Source organism: Anabrus simplex, chromosome 4 (genome assembly GCF_040414725.1).
Source record: "Anabrus simplex isolate iqAnaSimp1 chromosome 4, ASM4041472v1, whole genome shotgun sequence".
Taxonomy (NCBI): Eukaryota; Metazoa; Arthropoda; class Insecta; order Orthoptera; family Tettigoniidae; genus Anabrus; species Anabrus simplex.
The window spans coordinates 19,149,831-19,173,072 of NC_090268.1; the positions used below are offsets into that span (position 1 = coordinate 19,149,831).

The 23,242-nt window shown below is 40.1% G+C and overlaps 1 protein-coding gene across 1 annotated transcript in view; it reads right to left on the reverse strand.

Annotated features, from left to right (window-relative positions):
• stj (straightjacket) overlaps positions 1 to 23,242 on the reverse strand; it is a 303,422-nt gene that overhangs the window by 226,746 nt on the left and 53,434 nt on the right. Inside the window, exons 9-11 of the mRNA XM_068227342.1 lie at positions 23,023 to 23,157; positions 20,260 to 20,343; positions 19,964 to 20,020 (exon numbers count right to left, since the gene is read on the reverse strand). Of these exons, the coding sequence (XP_068083443.1) occupies positions 19,964 to 20,020; positions 20,260 to 20,343; positions 23,023 to 23,157 (276 nt within the window). The remainder of the gene's footprint in view (positions 1 to 19,963; positions 20,021 to 20,259; positions 20,344 to 23,022; positions 23,158 to 23,242) is intronic.

Below are 23,242 nucleotides of genomic sequence, written 5' to 3' on the forward strand. Positions count from 1 at the left end.
ATGGGCTCTCACCCATTCTTTTCAACTGTGTTCTTGGAAAGGTCATCCATGAATGGAGAAACAGACTACCCAATAATGGTATTACGCAGGGCACTGAGTGTATATTGATTGCTTTGCTTTTGAAGATGTTGCAGCCTTAATGTCAACATCACCTGCACCTACCTTTATGGTGGAACATCAGAAAAAGTAGCTGAAGCTGGAGACTGAAGTAATGATGCCTGACCGTCATAATTTCACTGCATTTCTCGATACAAAATATGGAAGGATCAAACATTGCATTGACTTGAAGTATCATAGAGAGATCATTTCGTTTAATGCATCAAAGAAAGAAGCTCTGAAATATGAGGCTGAATGAATGGAAATGGCTTTTGACCTGCGCAAACTGACTTAGTATTCTAGATCAATCTTATGGCAGGCAAAATACCACCAGTACACCACAGTATTACGTATGTCCTGAAGCTTTATATGCTGCTGAATATTTGGACCTCACATAGTAAGATAGTGAGGATGCAGATGAAAAAGGATCTTCAGTTCATGATAGAATTCCAAGGATGATTATTGCCTGAGGTTAATTGCAGAGTTGTATTCTAAATTTGAAAAGTTCTCACTTGTTATGAGGAACCACCATCTTATGTTTTACAGTCATTTGTCTCGAATGCCTTACAACAGTATTTTGAAGAGTCCTTGACCTTGTCCTGACTTGGAGATGTACCGCTAGTAGGGCAACTTGGACTTGGGTACAAAGGTAAAATGATCTTCCAGAAAGAGTGAGAAGACATTTTGGTGCAAAGTGGTCCAAGGAGCAAAGAACTGCAATCTCTATTAACACTTTGAACACTACCAAATTTTAACATGGAATCTGGCAGTGATCTGGGCCTTTTTCGTGATTTTTAATTAATTATTACACAACAGCAAAACATAGTACATACGTGATGTTTGTGCCATTAATTTAATTTAATTTCGTATGGCTATTTCTAGCCGAGTGCAGCCCTTGTAAGGCAGACCCTCCGATGAGGGTGGGCGGCATCTGCCATGTGTAGGTAACTGCGTGTTATTGTGGTGGAGGATAGTGTTATGTGTGGTGTGTGAGTTGCAGGGATGTTGGGGACAGCACAAACATCCAGCTCCCGGGCCATTGGAATTAACCAATGAAGGTTAAAATCCCCAACCTGGCCGGGAATCGAACCCGGGACCCTCTGAACCGAAGGCCAGTACGCTGACCATTCAGCCAACGAGTCGGACTTTTGTGTCATATGAAAGTGTCAGCCATCCAAAACGAAGATGTTAATCAGGAAGTATATCATCATCATTTCCCATTATCTAGCTGTAGCCGGGTAGGGGCAAATACGGTTCCTCTCGACTTTTTTCAGTCTTCCCACCACCACTCCTCCTCCAACACTGTGTCCCAGTCCAGGTTTCTTTCTCTAATACTGCGTTGGATTGCGTCCTTCCATTTCAATCGTGGTCGTCCGCAGCCTCTCCTTCCTTGCATTTGCATTTGCATTTCCGAAAGTAACCAGGGGAACCTGACCCCTACAGAGCGCATCCCCAGGTGGTAAATAGGGGGCCCCTACAGTATGTAGGCCTGGTTGAAATACCCAATACAACCCGCAGACCAACAGGTAGCCCAATTCCTGGGGGCTTTAAAATACTGGGACACCCTCTTCCCAGCGGTCATAAATATGGAGGGCCGCTGGCCTGGGTTATGGGTGAAGTCCTCAACAGCATCTGCGGTGGAGAAAATGAACTTCACTATGGTGGAAATGGTGGAAGGGGCAAACCGTAGCGTCTGTACTCCAGAGGAGCGGCTACGAAACGCGTCTGTCTCCATGTTAGGGGCAGCCTAAGTTTGAACCTGGCAGTAGGTATAAAATGCCTTTGGGTGTGGTGAGCCCATCATAATAATAGCCTATATAGATAATGCAGATATGGTGGCAGGAAGTACATGTTGGAAGTTATTTAATTATAGTAGTCTTATGAAAAGTGTACAGAAAAAACTTTTACATTCAAGTTATACCAATAAGCTTGCTCAAACAAGAAAAATGTGTCATTTAATATGGCTACTTAAGCCACAAATAAATGCAATTACATTTCAAATACAGAATTTACCTATTTATGAATAGTTTGTTTCTGGTATGGTAGCCCTGCAAACAGTGGGCTATGCACAGTCCAACTTCACACTCCTTGCACCACCATCTACTTTCTCTTCACGGTACAAGTGAATCATGAGCCTGCGTCTCTTCATCTAAATGAAAAAATAAGCCCAAATTTCTGGAGAATTGAAGTATTTCTATCATTTGTATCATTTGTAAAATAATGCAGCTAAAAACTTGCATTGGAAAGCGACATAACAAACAAAAATCTTGCCCGAACTATCACTTGATATGTCATCTATTTCTGAACTCGCTGCTCCCGATAAAACATCCAAGATATTGCTATCAGTGAGCCGGCGTGAGGATATGTTTGTACAGTAACAGCTGACAGCACGACAAATACGGTGCGCTCAGCACCCAGCACATCATCGTCATGACAAGGATAAACTACCCTTTTTATCGTTTCAGTTTGAACTTCCTGATAACAGCTGCATTCTAGTGAATACTAGATAAACTATTACCTCCAAGCAAGGGACGGGAACCATACGAGATATGTGCAGCTGCATATAAACACGCAAGGAAATCACGCCCGTATGGTAAACGGGCGCCGTCCACAACCAGGAAAGCAGTGCGCCCGTATCCTGAACGGCCATAGTGTTGAAAGTATTAAGATGAAGGAGTACTGGAAATCCAGAAAGGCTGGTTCTACGAGGCCAAAACGTTATGAAAACAAAAAATTCAATCCTGCAGCCTTGGGTAGGTGCCTAACCAAGTGTACAACACAGCCGACTATTTAAATTTAATTTTGGATCCTACAGTAGATTTAATGCAATTGAACCAAATAAATGTTTAACTTTCAACTTTTTTTAGCCTGTTGTTAAAAAAAGAAATTGAAGTAGAAATGTGGAGTATAAGTGAGCATATTCAGTATTCTGATAGAAATGAGCACCTAAGTATTTATTTATTTATTTCGTGTCAGAGTGCTGAGAAACTTAAAAATATAAATAAGGTGTTATATACAAATAAAACAGAATACATTTTATGTCACAAAACATGTTTCACACAATGTCTGCCCAGAAATGGGCAACAAAAGTTCCCTCTTCAGTGGCTTGAATCAAGTCTTGAAGTGTACAACGAACAGGGCAGGACTGACAGTCATACAGGTGTTGGGTAGTTTGTTGCTCCCCACAATCGCAGAAGTCTGACTGATCTTTCAGATAACCCCATTTTTTAAGGTTATCCTTGGATTTACCTACTCCACTCCTCAAACGATTAAGTGCCTTCCAGGTTGTCCATTCCAAATGATGACCAGGGGGTGGAGATTCAGAAGGCACCATCCAATCAGAAAGATGCTCAATTTTTGCTCGCCACATATCACAACGTGCTGTTCTTGCTGGTTTATCCAGAGCCTTGGAGACATTGAGGAAACTTTTCCTGGACTTCAGTCTTCTGGGTGGAGGTCGATGTCCAAATAACGGGTGGTTGCTTGTGAGATCCACCTTCGACCTCTCTTGCCTTGCAAACACTTCTCGCCGAATGTCTGGAGGAGAAATACCAGCCAAGCAGTAGAGTTTGTCAGTGGGAGTAGGTTTCAGACACCCAGTTACTATTCTACATGTTTCATTAAGGGCTGCATCCACCCGCTTCGTATGGGCTGACCTAAACCATACAGGACACGCATACTCAGCTGCAGAAAAACTCAGAGCAAGAGCTGAGGTTCTTAACAAAGTTGGATGGGCTCCCCATTTGCTTGAGCCAAGTTTACCTAAGTGCTGGTGACAGTAAATTTTGGCACATAGCCTGATACTGATGAAGAGTACCAAGGTATCTATATACTGTATTCCCCATTAAGCATACTTTTTGGATTCCTTGTTCTTATTTCTAGATTGCAACATGTACGGTACCCAAATACTCCATGAAAACAGCTGCCATACTAACAATTACCAAGTGAGATATTACTTGAAGAACAATTTAGAACATTGCAAACAAGATAATGCTCCAACACAACCAGTGCATGTTATATGAACTAGAATAAGAATTCAGGTGATGATTGTTTTCCTTTGATTTCTGGCAACTGCATTTTCGGCAGTTTATTAACATAAGAAATCGGAATATGTAGTGGTGTTAAGTGTACAGAATTAAAAACTTTCTACAGCACCACATGATCGCAGCAAATAGTGTATGACACTGTAAAGAAAGAAAATGCTGTCAGCCTAGGGAAGAAAAAACAAACAAAAGAGAGGATTAAAGAACCCACTTATGGAGGCAAGAAGCCAATAAAACAATGTACAGGGCAATAAAGTATGACAAAATAACAATCTTGTAAGTTTTCATCAGGCAGAGGAAAAAGATTGGAAAGTATACTTCATGCTTTCTAGGGGATAGGTGATAAGGATTGTAATATGAATATAGAATTAAAATTCAAGAGAAAAATAGGGCCAAATATTTGCTTATATTTTATTTACAAAAAAACTAGATAAACAATCCACTAGGACAACAACCCTATATGCAGGTCAGTGATGATTGACTGACTGATTGATTGATTGATTAATTAATTAATTAATTGATTGATTGATTGATTGATTGACTGAAAGGGTACCAGGTATTGAGCTCAGGGTAAGAGATTTAAAAGGACAGAATAAAAGATGAAAACTGTCAAGTGTTCAGACACTGATCTAAGCTGGTCTTAATTATGAACCAACAGACTATTTCGGAGTCTACAGGAAATTATACCGAAGGGATTAAATATTAAGTTATTTAACATTATAGGGTTTGGGGGATATTAGGTTGTGTTAGGACTATTGTTGGATGATGTGTTTCGATCTCTCTATCAAGATCGCCTTCAGAGCAAAGTGAGGAAGGCAATGGTGTTTACGAATGATGTTATGGTATGAAGTATTAAAGAGCAATGCTCTGAAGATGATCTTGTTACCACAGGATATACATTTCATGCTTTCTGTATTGACAGCTATGCTTAGTTGAATAACATTTTATTACAAAGTTTTCCTCCTCTTCAGTACTATTCCTTGACATTTAAGACACTTTGTAATAAATTGTTAAAGAACTAAGATGATCTTGGTAGCAAGATCGATACATGTCAGCCTACAACAGTTGTAACATGACCTAATATCCCCAAAATGTTATTAATGGTCATGAAAGTCTATGTTTTAAGATAATGTTATTTGTTTTTAACTGATAACAGTCTTAATGCCCAGGTGATGGAATTTGTCTTGCAGAAGCTTTTTAATACACCACTTTGAAACATCCTCTAATGATGACACAAGGAATTCAATGGCATTGATGTTAAGGTATAGAGTATTAAGAACAACAGCAGCAGCAGCATGGGTAGTGGAAGTGGAAGAGTATAAGGTAAAGTTCAATATGAGGAAAAGTGAGCTTCTATGACAGACAGACAGATGGATCAACAGTAGATATACTGCTCGGAGGGGAAGAATTGAAGAAAGTGGGAAGTTTTTAAATACTTTGGAAGTATAATACAGCAAGATGTATAAACAAGAGATCTGTGAATGGGGAAGACAAACCTAATTATTTCTTGAGTGTTTTAGATGTACCCCAGAGAAGAAAACTTATTACATGTAGTACCTTCGATATTCCAATAATAACCCATGCATCAGAGGTTTGAATAAATAAGATATACACTGGCAGAAAAAAATATCCAAATACCAAGAGGGGTTGTGCAAAGAACATTGGTAGGCATGTTTACACATCTGAAAGATGATGTTGATTCAAATTTCCCGCAAATCGCATTAGCGTGGCGCTAGTAGCAGCCCCATGACGTTGCACATCAGGTTTGCTTTAAATACTGTGCAAGAGCGTTAGTTACCTGTGAGATTGGACAGAGTGACTGTGAGTGGGTCAAGAATGCCTTTATGACGACGAAGAAGCCAGTATCAACAGTTCACTGCGGTCGAACGAAGACCGTAGAATATGGCTACGTGAAGGTGGATTTTCCTTCCGCGCTATTGCAGAACGACTTGGCAGGAATGCCTCCACTGTGCATGCGTGCTGGCAGCAGTGGTCACGAGAAGGTACGCTTACAAGAAGACGGGGCTCAAGACATCCCTGTGGCACTACCGAGAAGGAGCACCGCCATATTCAGCGTGTGGCTGTGGTGCAGTGGACTGCATCTGCAGCAGCAATTCAAGGGGCAGTTGGCACCACAGTGACGCAACGAACTGTTCAAAATCGGTTACTCAAAGGACAGCTCCGAGCCAGAGGCCCTGCGGCGTGCATTCTACTTACCCCAAACCACTGCCAACTGCGACTTCAGTGGTGTCAAGCGAGAGCTCATTGGAGGATGGAGTGGAGGTCCGTTGTGTTGTCCGATGAAACCCAGTTCTGCCTTGGTGCCAGTGATGGACGTGTGTTGGTTAGAAGGAGGCCAGGTGAATGCCTGCATTCCACCTGTCTGTGGCTTCGACACACTGGACCTACACCAGGAGTTCTGGTCTGGGGAGCAATTTCCTATGACAGCAGGAGCACTCTCGTTATTATCCCATGCACCCTGACTGCAGATGTGTACATCTGTCCTCAGCCGAGCACGTATGGGACATCATTGGGCGACAACTCCAGCATCATCCACAACCAGCATGAACTGTCCCTGTATTGATCGACCAAATGTAACAGGCATGGCACTTCATCCCACAAGCTGACATCCGGCACATGTACGACGTAATGCATGCACGTTTGTATGCCTGCTTTGAACAGTCAGGCAATCACATCGGTTATTAATGGACCAGCATGGCACATTTGAATAATAATAATAATGTTATTTGCTTTACGTCCCACTAACTACTTTTACGGTCTTCGGAGACGCCGAGGTGCTGGAATTTAGTCCTGCACGAGTTCTTTTACGTGCCAGTAAATCTACCGACACAAGGCTGTCGTATTTGAGCACCTTCAAATACCACCGGACTGAGGCAGGATCGAACCTGCCAAGTTGGGGTTAGAAGGCCAGCGCCTTAACCGTCTGAGCCACTCAGCCCGGCAGGCACATTTGCGATGGGTTTCCTTGCACAGATATTTACCTGTAGTCTTGTACCTTTAATCAATTAAATTATGTTACCTTGACAAATATATTTGCAAAATTTCCATATTCTGTATTCCTTATTTCGTGGTGTTTGGATCTTTTACCACCAGTGTATTAATGGAGTCCAGGTGAGTGAAATGAGTGCTCGCTTGCTTGTTGTTTAAAGGGGCCTAACTACTAGGTCATTGGCCCAAGTGAAATTCAGTTCTTGAGGAGTAGAAGATGTAAATATGGTTCAATGTGAATCGTGAATTTTTTTTTTTTTGTTTCCTTGGTACTATTCATCAGGTGTATGCTAGGAGCCACATCATGTAAGAAAGTCAAGTAAAGTATTTTGACTTCAGTGATTAGTAACATTTTTTTGCTGCAGATACATTTAAACATTCTTCATTATAATTCTCAAAAAATTAAGAAATTTACAAGACTCGATTCAAGCAATGAAAAAATAGACGAAATCAACACAAAACAAATACTATATTGTCATATCAACAAGGAAATATTCCCTGCAGTTTTATGAACAACTGAGAAATTACTATAAATGAAGCATACTTAGAGGCCACAGTTTATTACTTTAAAAAAATATGTGACTAGAAAAATATCAGTAAGCCATGTTGTCCTGATGATGATCATACTGATCATCGATTTTTCACAATAAATATGCTTTGAAATCAAACAAAATGTTAAAAATTTTAACAACTATAAGGACATCTGAAAAAAAAAGAGACCTAAAGCACTCAGTGAATTTTTAAATAATGCTAGTAATTTTTTCATTTTGGATACTTATGCATTTATGGTTAACTACTTTGATTGCTTTTGAAGATGCCGAAGTGCCAGAATTTAATCCCACAGGACTTCTTTTACATGCCAGTACATCTACCGATGTGTGGCTGACATATTTGAGCACCTTCAAATACCACCGGACTGAGCCAGGATCGAACCTGCCAAGCTGGGGTCAGGAGGCCAGCGCCTGTACTGTCTGAGCCACTCAACCTGGCACAACAAAAGCTATAAATACAACAATTCAGAATGTATCACTTGTAAAGGAAGTTATGTAGGACGAAATGGCAGAAGTTTTGTTACTCGTTACACTGAACATATTCGTGCTGTTAAATACAACCGATTTTCTTCTATAGGGCAACACATGGCAGAATCAAAATACAAATTTTCTGATATTGAAGGCGATATGAAAATTCTGGAAATAACTTCCAAACATACTTTGCTCAATATTCTAGATGATGCAACTATTACCTTACTTAAAAGTCCTCCAAGCGCCCCCCCCCCCCCCATCCCACCCACCTTCCCCTCGACTGCTCCGAACATTAGCCCTCGCCGCATGAAGAGCAGTATGCAACAGGACTACAAGTAACTAGCCTGACAAACAAAAGAGTAAATCACATAAATATTTCTCACTTACCCACAATACTCAATAGACATTCTCTAACACTACCTCTCTTTCTCATTTTAGACATCCCACACAACCAGAAGCCTGCTAACAACAGCTCACAATTTAAGCATCCACTGTATATTAAGGGATGTTCTCACCTAATCCAACTATACAACAACAACAACCAGCAAGCAACAAGATGATAGACTCTGTCAATAAGCATTTGTTTTTAGAGTGGAACAAGTTTTTATCCATTTTACTCCAATACTATGACAACTTTGCATGCACGAAATTTAATCAGGAAATTTTAACCACTCTCATTTTACTACACAAACATTTCACCAATATGTGCTCACCAGCACAAATACAAAGTTATATAAATGAAGTCTCTCACCATCAGTATTAGACATTAAGACCAATACACATAATCTTTAAGTGGAAGAAGATCCAATGTATTACCAAAATATAAGAACAGTGCAAGTGAACTTCTTTGAAGACAGAACTCTAGATATGAAAGCTTAGTATTTTTAGGTCTTTTGATTTGACGCCCGTAAGTGACCTGATGACGATAAAATGATGAAGATGACACATACACCCAGCCAGCGTGCCAGCAAAATTAACCAATGATAGTTAAAATTCCAAACTCTGCCGGGAATCGAAACTAGAACCCCTGTGACCAAAGGCCAGTACGCTAACCATTTAGCCATGGAAATGATACTGACATTTGCAAATGATACTGATATAACAGGAAGAAGTAAAAGTTATGATGGAAGCCTTTATTAGCCTAGGAGTGGAACACTGTAAAATAGCCGAGGTTCTTGTTGAAACGATGCATGAAAGAAGGATCTTATGAAGCAAGTTGTAAATACAGATGTTGATCTAGAAAGGTCTCGAACCAAGACGGAACCTATAAGAAGGGTAAGACGCGAATTAGAATTATGTAAAAAACCAGAAAAAGTGTCGCTAAAAGAATAGAAAACTCACCTTGGGTGCCAAGTTGATGGTAGATGTGTCACATCTTAATACAATATACATAAACATATACTGTAAATGGGACAATCCAATATAAAGAACTTTCCAATGAACACTTTGTTTGTCAATATCAACCTGCAGTGATATGTAAACTTAATTTATCTATTCTGGTTACATTGGACAGTGTATTAAAATTCTTCTTCTGTTAAGCCCAAGTTCAAGCCCTACTAGAATATTCTTAACATTCTATTGTATATACTCGCGAGGAGCAACTTATGACTAAGTATTTGTTTACTTCTTTTAGCATGTCAAACATATGACAGATCAAAAGCTGATAATTATATTTTACTACAAAATATACAGTATAGTACAAAAATTAAATTTTCTTTTAACATGTCATTCTTTTTAATTATAATAATTACTAAGGTGTACACCTTATTACAAAAATGACTTCCATTGTATTAATGACTATCAGCTTATATATGTAAATATTATTTTAGTTTTAACATGTATATTTTCTATATTATTATTATTACAGTAAGGTAATGCAGACCTATGGTGTTTTTTACATAGTGGGTACTAATCACAGGCAATATCCCGACCTGTGGTGTTTCTCACATAGTGGGTACTAATCACAGGCAATATCCCGAACTGTGGTGTTCCTCACATAGTAGATACTAATCACAGGCAATATCCCGAGCTGTGGTGTTTCTCGTGTGATGGTACTAATCACAAGTATTTTCATGGTTCCAATTCAATCATCCCTTAGTCGCTCGTTTTAGTCACCTCTTACGATAGGCAGGGGATACCGTGGGTTTATTCTTCGTCTGTGTCTCTCATCCACAAGAGGTTGTGGGTTTGGTCCGCGAGAGCTATTTTATTTTGCCCAAGTCCGCCAGCAAGCCGGTTAGGATCCCCCTATCTGCCACCTGGGAGTATCACCTCTCCCCTGCTATGCCAGCGTAGTATGTTCGTGGACTGTATTCTCTTGATCTGGTCCCTGAAGCAGAGTCCTGCGGAGCGGTCCAACCCATGAGCTGCTTCGGTGATAAACGGCAATGGGCTTTCCAAAGCTCGAACATACGAAGGCCGTGACGTCATCGCACGGGCCGGGCTGGGCAGTGCTATGTCGTGCGTACGCGGTGAGCCAAGGGCAGCGCTGTGGTAGTACTATGGGCTGACTGCTTCGATGTGTACAGTGTACTGCATGTTAGCGGAGTGCGTTGTCTTACGTTAGAGTGGAGACGATCAGGTCTGCTGTGCTTTTCTGTTTGACTTCGCCCGTCTATCCTGTTATTGGAAATGAGTGCGGAGTGTGGTTCCAAACGAAAAGAAACCGTGGCAAGAAAACGTGAAGTGAAAGAAAAACTAGAAACCGGACAATACAAGACTTCTGAACCGGACCCTAACCTTAGAAGTCGTATTTGGTCGGTATTCAAGCCTGTTGTTGACAGTGATGGAAGAGACGTTAATTTTGTGTGCTGCACGATCTGCGGTGAACTGTATGTACACACTAAAGGGTTGACAGGTACGTCGCACATTTCCCATCATCCGTGTGTATCTAACAACAAATCATCTCCCGTAAAAGAACATCGCCTTCCTAAACCTGCCCAGGACTTGATTGTTGCTAAATGTGTTGCTTTGTGTGCTCGAGACTTAGGTCGTATGAGACAGTTGGAGGTGATGGCTTTCTGGATCTCGCTCAGACATTGGTTGACACTGGATCGGTGTATGGAAAGGTATCTGTAACAGATATCATACCTCATCCAACAACCGTCTTCCGACACATAGCAGAAAGTGCTAAACGTCTACGGGATTCAATTATGCCGGAGGTACTCGACCTTATAAGTAGAAGGGAATGCGCAGCCACCACAGATATGTGGACATGTAGCGCAAAAAGGAACCATTACTTAACGTGCACGATTTCTTATTTTGTTCAATGGGAACTCAAGTCTCGTGTCTTGTTCACGACCAGGTTTCCAGACGAGCCTAAAACAGGTGATAATATTAAAAGAGAATTGGTGAGACGATTTAGGGTCCTAGGTGTCACCGAGACCGTACTTAAAGACGTGCCTTTTACAACTGATCAGGGTGCCAACATAATTGCCGCACTGTGTGATTATACGAGGCTGAATTGCGCCTGTCATATGCTCAACACGGTGCTACGAAATGCGTTCAATCCTCAGTTTATATCAGTTCGTTGCCCTCACATTGATACCCTTATGTCTGCGATGAAAGGACTTGTTACATACGTAAAACAAAGTGGCCTATTGAACGCTCTTGAAAAATCATTGCAACAATCCAATGACACTCGCTGGAACACTCGTTTAACTATGCTAGAATCTGTGCAATGTCAGTATTCGGCTTTGTGGGAAAAACTAGCTGAAAAAGGACAGACAAATCATATGGATGGAATCGATATCAAGCTGTTGAACGACGTGATCGCACTCCTTCAGGTATGTATTTTGTTATGTAGCCTTCTACATTCTTTTGATTTGCCATTAGTAATACCGGGCAGTTTAAATTTTTTCCATTTGGTGAATTTATTACACATCTTATGTAAGCCTATTTTACAGCCCTTCAAGGAAGCATCAAAAGAATTGGAATGCGAGAAGTCACCCACACTGCACCTTGTCTTACCATGGAAAATGACGCTCCTACAGCATCTGACTCAGGAACCTAATACCGGGGAGGCTTCTGAAATAGAACTTTTGCGGAACCACATCAAATTGTATATGGAAGAGAAGTTCATCATTCACAAGTACCATAAGGTAGCAACGTTTCTGTGGGCACCATTTCGCCATCTGAAAACGATGCCTGACAATGAAAGGTGTGATGTAACAGCGGAGGTAAGGCACGTGATGCACTAATTTGAATATTAACCTATGTGTTCTTCAGGATAGTAGTTTGTTCAAAAATCAGATGTATAAGTACTTTCTTTGATTCTAACTAATTCCACATTTCTTGCGTGCAAATAGCGTAAGAGTTGATACAATACGTACCAATTCCTACACCTTCTCACCTACTAGCAGCCACTGTTTGCGTAATATTTTTACCTCATACAACGCCCTCTGATGCCGACTTACCGAGCTCGATAGCTGCAGTCGCTTAAGTGCCGCCAGTATCCAGTAATCGGGAGATAGTGGGTTCGAGTCCCACTGTCGGCAGCCCTGAAGATGGTTTTCCGTGGTTTCCCATTTTCACACCAGGCAAATGTACCTTAATTAAGGCCACGCCCGCTTCCTTCCGATTCCTAGGCCTTTCCTATCCCATCGTCACCATAAGACCTATCTGTGTCGGTGCGACGTAAAGCAAATGGTAAAAACAAAACGAGATGCCGACTTATATAGCGACGTATTTGATTTTTCTCTTCCATTTTTTAGGTAAAAAGCCTTATGATGGACGAGACGTTCATGAATGACGACCATTCTAATCTTCCGGGGTCATCAAACTCCACGACTATGCCACAACCTGCCAAAGTAATGAAGTTTGCTTCGTGGGCTGACGTTGATGATAGTCCTATTCCAACAGATGAGCTGGAAAGATATTTAAGGCAAAATTGTGGAATGGAAGAAGATATAGCATCCTACTGGAGAACAAATGGACAAAACTATCCGAAACTTCACCAGATCGCTAAAAAGGTATTATGTATACAAGCGTCAAGTTCAGCTTCAGAGAGGAATTTCAGTTCAGCGGGCGTCATTCTCAGCGCACGACGGTCTCATCTACACCCCGACAATGTTGATGCCCTCCTTTTCATTCACAGCAATTCCGCCACCAATTATCAGTGACCAATAAACTACTCACACTAATTAAAAGTAATGTTCAGGTTTGTTTTTGTCGTTGGCATATTGCACGTCATTTCAGTTTGTATTGTAGTATAAGTTACACGCAAATGAGGCCCCATGCTTCACGTTATTTAGATTCATTTTCAGTTAACTTGTTTTCAATTGCAAATGAATATTAGTTTAAAATAAAGTTTCTGTTTGTTTTCAATTATTATTATTATTATTATTAGTATTATTATTATTATTATTATTGTTATTGTTATTATTATTATTATTATTATTATTATTATTATAGTGCAGGAGAAATATCTACCGTTTAATTTCAAAATGCAATTAGCCTACTTTGCAATATGTTAGTAGCGTACGGAATTCGTACAGTGAATGATCCGCATAGTAGCGTGACGTGAACATTTCGTTGTACACAGCGCACATGTTATTGTGGAGAACTACTTAAGGTTATTCCCTGGAGCCCGCCCAGTGCGGTGGACTGCGGTGGGCCGTATGAGCCCAGTGCTGTGGGCCAGTACGCTGCCGCGTCAGAAAGAGAAAGGCACTGCACGGGCTGGGCTGCCGGAGCCCGTGGGTTCGAAGTGCTGCGCGGTGGGTCTGGCTGCAGTAGTCTGCCCTGAAGTCTTCATTTTATTTTAAACTTGATGTCCACATCGAAAGAACAAAGATTTGCAATAGCAGAGGAGAGCAGACAAAACTTGCAGAAGAAGCTGTGGTAATACTGGAAACAGCATTCCGAGACTGCTTCTAAAGATGGAAACATCATTGGAAATATTTTTACCTCTGAAAAAGACCACACTCATTTTTCAGTCGTCATCTTTGCTCTAGCCTTTCTTCTTTGTTTGTTCATTCAGTCAGTCTTCTGCACCTACAGTCTTGTGTAGTAGTTGAATGTACTGGGCTATTTTTAGGTCGTCTTTGTTATCAAGCTTGACTGCATGATTCCACATGCTATTGTTAGGACGTCTAGGAACTGGCGAATTATGAGTTGTTCCACCTCCTCATGACAAGTCCATACTGGCACAATTGGTTCTCTGCCAACTTCTCTGGTAGCAGTTGCCTTTTCTTTCTTTCTTTCTTTCTTTCTTTCTTTCTTTCTTTCTCTAGTTGTTTTATGTTGCACCAACTCAGACACACATTGGAATAGGAGAGAGCTGGAACTGAGAAGCAAGCGATCGTGGCCTTAATTAAGGGATGGCCCCAAAATCTGCACTACCTCCTGTATCAGATTCAGACATCAAAACAATATGGGATAAGACAAAGGATGTTTTGCTCGATACATGTGAAGCAGTGCTAGGCTATCAAAAATGACAAAAGAAGGACGGAATGCATCATTCTAGAAGAAAGCACACCCTTTGCAGATTCTGAAAAAGCATTTGACTCTGTGAACTGGAACACAATATGGAATACAATCAATGAATACGGCATTCCAGATAAAATCTCCAACATAATCCCTGAGATCTATCAAGGATCTTCTTCTTCTTCTTCCTAGCATTTTTCCTCTGCTGTTCTGATCTTGGCTCGCCACTTTGCACGGTCTTGGGCATCGTGTGGTCTTAAGTCCAGAGTCTTCGTATCCGCATTCACTGTGTCATGCCAGCGCTGCTTTGGTTGCCCATGGTTGCCCATCGACCATCGACCTTGGCGGAGCCTATCAATCCTCTACTCTGGGGAAAATGATCCCCAGGTGGTGGATATACAGAAATGTGGGCTGGTGAAAATACCTCGCAAATGAGCCTGCGGACCAACAGGCAGCCCTACTTCTGGGGGCTTTATAATAATGGTACACCCTCCCTCCAGGAGTCATAAATATGGAGGGCCCCAGCTCAGGGTTATGAATGAAGACCACAATGGTAGCAACGGTGGAGAAGCTGGAATATGCAACACTGTGGATGATGGAAGTGGCATCCTAGTAAAGTAAAAGGTATTTGTCTATAACTACAGGCATGTATGAGAGTTAGCGTCTGTTCTCCATGTTAGGAGCAGCTATGGAAAGCACCTGCTTTCCATGATAGGGGTAGCCTAGATTCCTGCTGGCAGTAGCTCAAAAATCCCTGATACCAGGCCAGGCTATGAAGTATATGAACGTCAAATCATCCATTAAGGAAATGTAACAGAGCCTATTACAAGCATCTTAGATGTCAGCGGAGAGGTGGCGTGGAATGACATTAGTAGACAAATAAGTCTGAATGGCGTTTATAAAAGTAGGAAAGATCACAATATGAAGATAAAGTTGGAATTCAAGAGGACAACTGGGGAAAATATTCATTTATAGGAAAGGGAGTTAGGGATTGGAATAACTTACCAAGGGAGATGTTCAATAAATTTCCAATTTCTTTGAAATCATTTAGGAAAAGGCTTGGAAAGCAACAGATAGGGAATCTGCCACCTGGGCGACTGCCCTAAATGCAGATCAGTATTGATTGATTGATTGATTGATTGATTGATTGATTGATTGATTGATTGATTGATTGAAGGTTGAGTCCTATCTCCTACATTATTCTAACTCATATACATTGAGAGCCACGGTGTCACTTATATGGTGGTACTAATCACAGGCAACGTAGGCCTGTGGTGTTCAGCATATAGTGGTACTACCTGGACTTCACTGATGACATCTGTCTACTACCCAAGATATGAAGGGGAATACCAATATAAATGGTCCATTATTGGACATTATAAATTTTCCAGTTAACTCATTCCTGGTTGCCAGCGTTTCACCCCAGTATGCTAAATTGGGCTCATCAGTTGTTAAATAGCACACCCACCAAGAGGCATGGCTAGTGCATACCGCGGAGGCCACTGCGTAGGCTACTTGCAGCCACCAGCAGTGCCAATGCGCTATGAGAGACTTTGTCTCATTTGATGCCTGCCTGGCCATCAGATGATATAGTTGTTGATTCCCAATAGGGAAACTAAAATATTTATCCCGAGTGAGTAAATTTATAATACGAATATAAATGGTCCGTTATTGGACATATAAATTTTCCAGCTAACTCATTCCTGGTTGCCAGCATTTTGCCCCAGTGTGCTAAGTTGGGCTCATCAGTTGGTAAATAGTACACCCACCAAGATGCATGGGTAGTGCATACCATAGAGGTCACTACGTAGGCTACTTGCAGCCACCAGCAGTTCCAATGCACTATGAGAGACTTTGTCTCATTATCAAAAATTGATGCCTGCCTGGCCATCAGATGTTATAAATGTTGATTCCCAATAGGAAAACCAAGAAAAATTTATAATGTCCAATAACGGACTATTTATATTGGTATTATTAATTTACTCATTCAGGACAAATATGTTGGTTTCCCTATTAGAAATAAATCAACATCTATATCATATGAAGGGGAAGCTTTTAAGAGTTAGTACAAGAAGTGGCAGCTGTCAGCCTTAAAATAAATGCTGAAAAGACACAGGGGATGAGAACCAATGGTAGGGTAAACAACCAGCTCACCATACCTGGAAACCAAATCCAGGAAGTTAGTTCATTTTTCTACCTTATACTCCATGATTAGACCTGTTGCTATCTGTGGTTCAGAATGCTCACCAGCCTCAACAAGACCTGAGCAAGCCCTCCATGGAATGGGAATCAAAATGCTCTGTTGGTCATTAGGACATATGAAACTTGACCACATCAGAAATTTCCATGTCAGACAATAGATGACAGTTGCACCAATTTTGGACAAAATACGAGTAGCTCACCTCAGATGGTACAGACATGTCATGAGAAGAGACTATCGAGCAATTGCTAAGACAGCTGTTCAGTGCAACCGAGAAGGAAACCGACCACACAGCCATCCCAAGAAACGATGGCTTTGATCGTCTGAAGGAAGACATGAAGGTGTCAGACCTGATGATGCCCTTGACAGGACCAAATGGAGAATGGTGTGCAAAGTAACGGGCCCTACACTGTCATGGGAAAGCGAAGAAGAGTTCTTTTCTTTTGTCTACCTGATCACAATGACAAAGACTGGCAGTGCAGAGGACGACATCAAGGCTTGAATCTGGAGAGTGTTCTACTATACCCTAATCTATCACATAAAGAACAAGATCCAACTTGTGCTGAAGATGATGGTGATGATCATTGTTTAAAGGGGTCTAACAGGTAGATTATTGGCCCCTAATGGTATGAGGTGCAACGGAATTAAAATTAAAACTTCAAAATGTATCCATTGACAAGAATCTAAAATGAATCACGAGGAAAAATTTCTCGTGAAACAAAAACAATCAGTGGATCAAATTCACAATGCCTTAATTACTGTAATGATACTTATTATACAAGGAGGTCCAAAATCCAGGTCAGTGGCTCCTCATAATGGTACTAATCACTGTTAAAATAGAACTATGGTGTTCCTCCTGTTCACAGGCAAAGTAGACCCATGGTGTTTCTCATAAAGGTAACGCAGGCCCATTCTGAACACAGTGGAACCAACCGGTGGAATGTACACGATGACCATTTTCACAAACAATGCTCAGACCCGTAGCATTTCTTGCATAATGGTACTGCTCCTCTGTAATGTAGACATGGTTTTCCTCGCATGGTGGTACTAGTCGCAAGTAACATCAACCCATGGTGTTCTGCAGGTAATGGTACTAATGGTTCTAATGTTATCATCCCAATTGCCCATTACGACAGGCAGAGGATACCATTAGTGATTCTTCATCTGCGTCCCCCACTCACAGGGGATCCAACTTTTCGATACCAACATGAAGTCCATTCTCCTTTATGACTGTTAATAATGGAAGGTCACTAAACAAATTGCACACCAATTCCAAGTGTTCGTGAATCACTGTCTGTGTCACCTATATAAGATGACAGAAGTGATAACAAATGAAAACCTATGGAAAGAAACCAATCAGCAGAAACCAGTTGATATAGAAATAAGGAAAAGAAAGTGGGGATGGATAGGACACATTAAGAAAACAAGACAGAGCAGTTGAAATATTGGTCTTAGAATGGAATCCAAGAAGGAAGAGGAAGCGTGAAAGACCTAGAAACACTTGGAAGTGAACAGTTGGAAAGGAACTTCTTGATATTGGGAAAAGATCTGGCTGCACAACATACCGAATGGAGACCGTTCCCAGGTGCCCTTTGCTCCATGAGGAGAAATAGGAATTAGATTAGATTATCCAGCATTTGCCTGGCATGAAAATGGGAAACCACAGAAAATCGTCTTCAAGGCTGCCAACAGTGGGGTTCAAACCCATTATCTCCCGGATGCAAGTCCCATGCAAGCTACATGCCTCATGCCATGAAGCCAACTAACTTGGTGAGTCGTCCTTTAACCCATTAGCATCGTATGACGAGCTGTGGTCGCACGCGGTGTTTTGGCACATGAATCAAATGACGAGCTCAGCTCACAACGATGCAGTGCCTCACTTATCTTCATATAATACATTCCCTTTGCAATATAATTTCTAATAGAACACACTGTAAGGAACTAGAGGCATGTACTGTTGGTAAACAATGCTGTCTGTATTTCTGTGTGACACTGTAATTGTTGAATAACAGTTTATTTTCATCAGTATTCAGTGTTCATTATGCATTAGAAGCGGTTTCATGGTAATATTGACGAGAGATTGAAGGCGCTTGTAGACATTGCTTTAGATGGCGATTATGCCAATAATGACTTTTTGGAAAATGAATCCGAGTTCGAGGATAGTGATAGCAACAGTGAAAGTTACTGAAGTGAGCAGAATATTGAAGAAAGTGAGAGTAAAAGTGCCGCACCAGGTTCTTCCAAACGCGCGCGGCCGGTGAGACAAAAGAACTGTAGTGATAGGAAATCGGAGAAAAACAACGATAATTCTGATATATATGTGGCTACAGCGGAGTTTCAGAAATATGTATAGTTCACCCACCATCTGAAATTGCAATGATTTTAGAATAAACAGATCAACTCTTTTTGAAATGATTTCAAACGTTACATTTGTACCACAGCCAGCAGTCAGTCAAGGAATGAAGAATGGGTAAGTGATAACCTTCAATGGCAAATTTGAGTGAATTATCTGCATTAGTTTATGTATTTCATGCATGTTTTTGTGTGGCAGCTACCCTCAAACTACAGGCAACTGATTCCACAGTCAACAATGTAGCCATTTATTGTGATTCGAATGGGTTAAAGTCCTTCTAATCTTGGTGTGTTTTGTTTTGTTTTTGCTTGTTATTGTATCCACCACTCCACCTCAGCATTTTTATTTCTAATTTTTAAGTACGTTCAATTAAAAAATATTTTTTTCTGGAACAATTTGAACATGGCAGTACATAAAACATAAGACAGAAAATATTGACATTGTCTGTGGACTCTAATAACACTTCATGTTCTACACACACACACACAAGGTATAAGAAGTAACTACATTAGCCTTTAAATAGAGAGCTCATCATGTGGTGCTGTATTACAAGGAAACCAATTGCTTTAATTAATGGATATTTTAGATGTATTTCTTACAGTTACTCTACTAAACTGCTAGTACAGAAAAATCAAAGTACAATGTTTATTTGGCATCTATATCATTCATTGCTCCACTGCTGCTAAAAGTAAATAGAACTCTAACAGGTTAATATCTAATTCTAAACCATAAGGATATCTTTTAGTTCTCTACAGTACGCACAAAACCACTTAAGAACTGCTACAAAAATATAATTTATTGTTTTTCTTGCTACCTCTCTGATTTTTTGAACCCAAATCGCCTGATTTATGAGGGTCCATTCGGTGATGTTCTGTAGAGAGGAGAAGTAATATCACAAAAAAATACGAAACAAATTCATAGATTAACCTATAAACTACTTCACTGCAAATACCGTAAATTTTCAAGAATAATAAAACTGACTTTTGTATCATTAAATTTTAACATAACATTTTAAAACCAAATTGCCTCTCTGATATACAAAAAAAGTATTAGAATTGCCAGTGAAACATGATTAGGTGTACAAACATGCTTTATATGAAGTTGACATACCGCATTTTCTCTTCGATCAAGCACAGGCATTGAGACAGATGTCATTAACTGGTATTTATCGAGGCCTATCTCCTCATCTGTTACCTAAGAAGAAAGAAGGGTAAACCATGAGTTAAGAACAAAAATGGAGTGGAATGATAGTTAATTTTGATAGGAATAAACTGGTTTATCAAATATTGTAAACAGAAAGAGGAGAGTTTCTATTAAGCGTAAGAAGAATCACACATGTTATGCAAATTAATATTGTCCCTCTAATGAAAAACAATCAATTTAAATACATTCACACACACATCATCTTTATAGACCATTACACTTTTGTTGCCCTAAAAGTCCTTTGATCCACAACCTCATAGTGTTCCTTCTGCTGTCCACATCCTGGCGTTAGTTTTCCATGTATGTTACCTTGTTTAAATTTGATTTTGTGATATGTTTTTAATGATTCTAAATTGTATTTAATGTTCTAAATTTTCTTTCTTTTAATTTTAATGCGTCAATTGCTGCTACAAAGAACAAACCTGGAAAAACAAAAAAACAGGGACAATCATCACCTCTTCACATACTGCCATCTTCAAAGAGGTGGGGTCTCTCCTCACCAAACCCAGTTCTTCTGACAAGTTCCTTCATCTTATTTCAATCAATCAATCAATCAATCAATCAATCAATCAATCAATCAATCAATCAATCAATCAATCAATCAATCAATCAATCAATCACCACTAATATGCATTTAGTTCTGTCATCCAGGTGGCAGATTCACTATCAATTGCTTTTGCAGTAGTTGTACTCTGCCATACTCTTATTGTTCTGTAGTTTACCTGTTATGTTCTCACATAGGTACTGGAAGCTGTCAACACTCTCTGTCACTTGGCCTCCTATCTTCCAGCCTGTCTCTGCATTCAATTCTTGATCTTATTGTAAGCTATCTTCATGGCAATCTTCCTTGCAATCTTGGCTACATTTCCCAGCGTAGCCATTGTGTTCTCTTCCTTCTCGCGTACCAATGCTATGTCTACTGCAAAGGTTAGGCAGTCCACTATGGTGTTGTGTTTAATTTTATACCAGTCTTTGATCATCTTCAATTCCCATGGTTTTCTTCAATTGTCTCCCCTGTTTCACCACTTTATCCAGAAACAGGTTAAACAGTGTTGGTGAAAGCTCTTCCTTTCGTTGGACACATCCCTATTTTTTTTAAAGCTGTCTGACAGTGTATTCCGATATCTGATCCTAGCAGCTGTGGCTAACAGTGTTTTCCTCAATTACTCGTATTACTCGTGTTAGTTAGTGGATGCAAACTGTATGGCAGTGCGGATAATCTTGCCGATAATTTCTAAATAATCTTGTTTATTGATTTTCACTCAGGTATACTCTTATTTTTGATTGTCGTTAGGTGACCTTTGACACTGGTATGGGAGAAGAGCCCTGAAACCATAAAACCGTAAATCTGACCTAAGCCTAACTGGCTCCTGCCTGTCATTAATGGAAGGAGCAAAGGTCAATACGCCGGTAGTTGTCACAACAGAAAATCCCTCATAAGCCTGTGAGTGTAGCGGTTCTGGTGCCAGGTGTCAGGCTTGTTGTATTATGTTAACAGATCAATCCATTTCAATACCTTGGGTGTAATAGACTGTACTTAAACATTTACAATATCTGCAGATAACCATTCGCAGATGTGGATGCAGATGAAGAAGTGCGGATGCAGAGCGGATGTGGATAATATTTTGTATATCCATGCAGGGCTCTAGCTATAAGCTTTTGTGAAGTCCACAAGATGAACTGAGAATTAAAGATGAGTTTGCACAGATTTATACAACTACAAACAATGATCCACACATTAAGAAATAATTATTTTCTCCTGAGGGGATTTACTTCCTCAGTGAACTGCTTCAGAAAAGAAAACACCTCAAACAACACTGAATAGTCTCCTGACATTCCTCTGTCTTCCAGGATGTGTTATTGTCCCTCTCAACTTCATATCATGCCAATACAGGACCTAGCAAAATCCAATGTGGGAAAGAAAATGGAACGATGCTGAAGTTTGTATTCTAATTCTCTAAATGATCACTAGGCCTACTTGTGATGCCTCACCATCTATTGCTTTTATTTTCACTAACAATGGAAATTCATGTCTTTATAAGTATTTAAAATCCTTTAAATTACAACACCTCCTTTCAGAATGTTCTCCATCTTTTCCATTTTTGGTATTTGAATTTCAGTAGACTGTAGACAGTTCATATGGATCAGTTAGAAATGTGATTTTAGGCTCATTTTCTACTTCTGATGATAATTATTAAATGCATCACCCAATTTTAGAACTCTACTTCTGGGAGGCCCTAAATAATAACAATGTTTTTGTGTATTGAATTGAGCACGATTCTATAAACTTTTTGATACAAAAGTGTCAGGCTGAAAATAAGGCTGAGTACAAGCATGACTGAAGGGCAACTCATGGCTGCATCCAGTCAATATTTTATGTGGTCAATGCTCCATTGTTGAGCATCCATTGACCAGGATTTGAACCAAGCCTGCCAATGACTTTGCCATGCAGCTGTCACACTGACTCCATATCTGGAATCAGTAACATATCATCAAGCTAGACTATACTTCCACAACTAAAGTCTACTATTTACTATTTCCATTTTGTGATCTATTAAATAGCTTGACCCATTTTAATGATTAAATTGAAAAGAAAGAAAAGAAAAGTGTCAGTCATTCCTTCAGCTTTGTGATCAAACCTAGGCACAGTTCTTGGAGTTATAATCTTACCATCTTTTGAAGATACTTCCGAATTTGTTCCTCAGTGCTGCTATATTTAAATTTGTCTTTCCGGGATTGCAAAAATATCTCCTTTTGTTCTTCACTTTCTTTCTTTTCCCACAACCAGTCAGTCATCTTTGGATCCTGGAATAACAAATAATAAAAAGTATAAAGTTGTTGGTATCAAAATCTTGATGTAACACAAACATTCTCAAAATGCCCATTCATT